Consider the following 4,548-nt stretch of genomic DNA (forward strand, 5'->3'; position numbering starts at 1 on the left):
ACATCTACCCTCTGACTCTACATCTACCCTCTGACTCTACATTTACATAATGGTGTCAGACTCGGACTAAATATAAAATGACTGATCAGATTTGGCGCAGATAAAACTGGATCAGAACATCTCCAACTTGCCCACTCTTCCTGGTCGTACTCTGAATCACATCGTCTGTCCGCTTGTCCTGGCGACGGCGGCCCCTCCTGATTGGCTGGCAGGTTCTCACAGAGCAGCCCGTTGCCGTCAGCGTGGCTGCAGGTCTGCTGCTCGTGGATCGCCAGCAGGGCGTTTTTCACCAGCTCATCTTTGAGTGTATGAACAAACTGGTCGGTCTGGTGGAGAAAGGCTGCATCAGATTAGTATCTGTCCAGAGGAGGGTTGCTGGTTTTGTTGCCTCCTCACCTGCTGGATCAGACCGTCCAGGACCTTCTGAAGTTGGACGACGTTCACCTCCAGAGAGACGGAGAGAAGCTCCTCAGACAGGCCAAAGACCAGAGGCTGCAGCTGGGCCACGCTGGCCAGCAGCTCCCTGGCTCTGGAGCTCTCGTCCTGGGAGTAAAACACGGAGCTGCAGGGGAAGAGTTCATTCAGGGGAAGGAAAGCTGAATCAAAGGATGACAGTATCGAGCAAAACCAGGCTTCGTTTCCATGCAGTGGTCAGTTCGGACACTTTCAGATACATGTGCACATTCAAACATAAAACACGCTCATGTTGATGCCCGTTAAAAATGTCACCCCGCTGACCTGCACTGTCTTCTAATCTGACCCAGATGATGGATGCCCACTTCAGAACCAAAACTAATCACATCTATTTGGGCTCCAAGCAAACCAAATCTGATTTAAAGTCACGTTGGAAAAGTTGTACCAGTGCATCTGAACATCTGTGATGAGGTGAATGTAGTTTACAGCAGATACAAACCCAGTGCAGAGAAACATCCAACATGTAGAATCTATAAAACTCTCTTTTTCTAAAACAGTGTTTTTGTTTCTACGTTTCTTTTCATGTGAGCTGCTGCACTCTGTGTAAACCTGCTGTTCTGACAGATCCAAATAAAATGCAAAGTGTTCGGTGCTAATCTACAAACCTCCGATGCAGCGGCTCTAATCCTGACAGAGCAGAGATTACAGAGATTAACGGGGCACGTTATAACGAGATGGATAGAAAAGCTGCTGCAGAAGGAATGAATGCAGAGACAGCAGTCTGAAGTGATACCTGTGGTTTGTGTGTTTGCTCAGAAGCCTCCTCAGGCCTCCATGTTTGAAGGCCTGGTGGTGATCAGCTGGAGCGCCAAAGGTGATGACATCATACCAAACACCTGAGGAGAGACGCAGGTACATGAACACAGCGCTGCTGGGATTCGTTAGAATGATGCTGGGAATGAGTCAACACTTTCTGCTGACATTTGCTTTAGTTTGGTGTGTTTGGTTTGTTAAAGCTACGGTTTTTCTTCCACTGACTGTTGCTTCCTGACGTCAGGGTTTCGGCACCACTCATTGGTCGGCTGCTACAGTTTTATAAATGGAGGCTGCAGTCCGATCCAGAACATAAAGCAGGTTTTCACTCTGTCTGATGAGGAGAAACACTGCTGGCTGCTGTTTCCATCTGCAGTTCCTCTCCTGCTCTCGGTGCTCACTACCTTCACCTCTACATGACCACTGCCTTTGAATGCAGCTGAACTCACGATGAAGCTGCTGCTATCTCCTCATGTTTCTGCTGTCAGTCACAGAACCAGGATGAAACAGTGGAGCTCATCCGGACGACCTGTTCACCAGCATCATGTCATTTACACACTGATTTTATGACGCTGTCTGACAACAAACATGATGTACTTCATACTTGTTGTGTTTTTACAGCCACACAGAGTTTGTCACAATAACAAGAAGTGAAACAGTCACTTAGATTTCTGAGCAGCGACAGAGCCGATAGGTGAACTAACAGCAGCTACTGGCGTCCAGACAAACAGAAGTATGAAAGTGAAGAACAGAAGAATGCAGCAGTGAGAAGAAGCAGCTGGAAGAACCTGAGCTGTCTGGATTGGTGACCTCCATCCTCTGAGAGTGAAGGTTGGTTGGAACGAACTGGAGGTGTCGATCCGACTTAGCGCTGCTCACTTTGAAACAAGACGACGCTGTTGGTAGGAACAAAGTAACGTGTTCAGGTAAAGACGCTGACTGGGGAGCAGAAATGACTCACACAGCGACTGGCTGCTAGGGGCAGAGCCAGGCTAGTCTTTTCCCTCCATTTCCAGTCTTTATGCTAAGCTAAGCTAATCCTGGCTCCACCCATCACTCTGATGAAGCCTCTCTGGAACAACACTGGTGTACAAACAAAACAATTTTGACTCACCTGAGAGTTTGTCGAGCTCAGCCAGTGTTTCCTGGTAACAGCCAATCAGGTGGTGACAGTGGCTGATGACATCACGACGAAGCCCATCCCAGTGAGGCGATAGGTCGCCCAGTTCCGTCACTTCCTGGACCCTGAAAAAGAAAAGGCTGCTGTGAGTCCTGCAACAGCTGCGACCGCCGCAGGTGAAAGACGAGATTACAGATCTGCGCTGTGATTGGCTGCATGTCAGAAAGTGTAGTGATGTCATGTCTCAGATTTTTATGTTCTTTGCAGAATCTGGTTCAAGAAAACACTTCATTTTTGGTGAATTTTAAAATAAGACATGTGGAATAAAAAATATTTTGATTAAATCATTTTAAGCTCAGATGATTCGGAGAGAAAGGCAACGTTCATGTATCCTCATGTATCCTCAGATTTTCTCACCTGTGGATGGCATTAGTATCTTCAGAACTCACCTGTCTGTGTGCTCCTGTATGAGCATGCTCAGTAGCTGTTTGGGTAAAGACAAAGACAGCGGCGTTTCGGACATCTGTTCCCTCACCAGCAGCCACCTCTGGCTTTCAGCCTGAAACCTGTACAGCTTACACACCTGAGCACAGAGCGCTGCACAGGTGAGGGAGGAGGAGTCAGACAGCAGCTCAGCATCATGAACACACCTGTGTTATCTGAGTCTCACCTGCTCTCATCATTGGACTGTTTTCTCTTTCGTGGATGGAGGCATGAAGGCAGTCGCAGAGCACCGGATACTACAGGGACAGGTGAGAACAGAGCAGCCAGGTGTGAGGATGATGAAGGTGAGATGAAGATGGAGGTGAGACACTTGGTTTGACACCAAACTGAACCCAACCGTGGCTGAAGAGGGAGCAGAGTCACAGTGAGGATCTTCTCCAGACTGATGAAGAGCTTCTTCTTCTTCTTCTTCTTCTTCTTCTTCTTCTACCTTTTGTTCCGGAGTTTTCTGGTCGTTCTCCACCTGCAGACGGGAAACGTGGTCCTCGTCCACCGGGCTCTCCCCATCCATCGCCCTGAAACACAGCAGAGCTCAGAGACATCGTTCATCTCTGCTTTTGTGGACTTTCTCCTCAGTTCTCATCATCAGACTGTGATGGAGGCAGAACCCTAACCCACACTTAACCAGCGGTACAAAGACAAGCAGCAGCTACAACAAGTCACAAGACGAACCGTAGCAGAAACAAAGACCTGAAGACAAAAGATAAGCAGCATGATGAAGGCAGCTTATAACTAGACAACGTCAACTAGAAGCAAAACAACTGGCAGGACAAAGAAAACTAGAAACATGACGACGTTTGTTTCATGAAGACAGAACACCTGTGTGGCGGGTAAACCTGAGTCCAGGTGAAGAACCTTTGAAAACACATATTTAATAAAGATAAGAGCAGCAAAGGAAGTTGATGTTTGTAAAGAAGATTTCTGGTTGTAAAGCAGAAATGACACGAGATGACCTGAACCTGCTGATGTGGACACACTGGAGGGTTGCGTTTACCTGAGGCTGGTGGAGGTCTGAGGCTCTTTGGACCGGACCAGAGTTCTGATGGAGAACGAGGTGAAACCCAAACAGCTTCTCTAAGACAGAACCAGAGTAGAGAGTTCAGCTGAAGTGTTTTGACCTGAACACAGCCGGACTGAACACTTCGTTATCTTCAGTCCATACGGGAAGAGCTGAAGCGCTTTCTAAGCCTCAGAGGCTCGGTTCTGGTTCCCTGAATACTGAAGAACATGTCAAGAAAGTGAAAGTCGTCCACACACCGTTTTCTAACAAACAACACATGAAGCCGATTTTCTATTGATCGATCAGAACTGTCCTGATCAAACACACGAGACTGACTCTGAGCTGCTGATGACGGTCCAATCACATTAACGAGACCACAAGAACCCTGTGGAACTGATCCGGTCATCAATCAGCTGATCAATCAGGGGCTAGTACTGGCTGTTTTCTAAGTGTTGTCTGACAGCTACAAACATGACTGAAGGCTGGAGTTCATGCATTTTAACTGTGTGAGAAGGATAAATGACCTTCACTGGTCAGAACATCATCTTTGCTTTTTAATTAGAAACTCTTTTTATGGTAAATATCTGTCTCTTTGTCTGTAAATACTGTTATTGAATGTGAGGCCTCGTCCAGGTCCTGGAGGAGAGTCCAGCTGGTTCAGGAGAAACTCTCAATGGCCTCCTTACTGGGTTCACTG

At 47.4% G+C, this 4,548-nt stretch overlaps 1 protein-coding gene across 1 annotated transcript in view; it reads right to left on the bottom strand.

The window, feature by feature from the left end:
• LOC103373336 (type II inositol 3,4-bisphosphate 4-phosphatase-like) overlaps nt 1-3,362 on the bottom strand; it is a 10,388-nt gene extending 7,026 nt beyond the window's left edge. The window contains exons 1-8 of the mRNA XM_008303198.1: nt 3,282-3,362; nt 3,018-3,087; nt 2,797-2,944; nt 2,342-2,472; nt 2,016-2,123; nt 1,208-1,310; nt 397-562; nt 132-326 (exon numbers count right to left, since the gene is read on the bottom strand). Coding sequence (XP_008301420.1) covers nt 132-326; nt 397-562; nt 1,208-1,310; nt 2,016-2,123; nt 2,342-2,472; nt 2,797-2,944; nt 3,018-3,087; nt 3,282-3,362 — 1,002 coding nt within the window. The remainder of the gene's footprint in view (nt 1-131; nt 327-396; nt 563-1,207; nt 1,311-2,015; nt 2,124-2,341; nt 2,473-2,796; nt 2,945-3,017; nt 3,088-3,281) is intronic.
• Nucleotides 3,363-4,548: the final 1,186 nt, after the last annotated feature.

This window comes from Stegastes partitus, unplaced genomic scaffold (genome assembly GCF_000690725.1).
Source record: "Stegastes partitus isolate 25-593 unplaced genomic scaffold, Stegastes_partitus-1.0.2 Scaffold1956, whole genome shotgun sequence".
In the NCBI taxonomy this organism is placed as follows: domain Eukaryota; kingdom Metazoa; phylum Chordata; class Actinopteri; family Pomacentridae; genus Stegastes; species Stegastes partitus.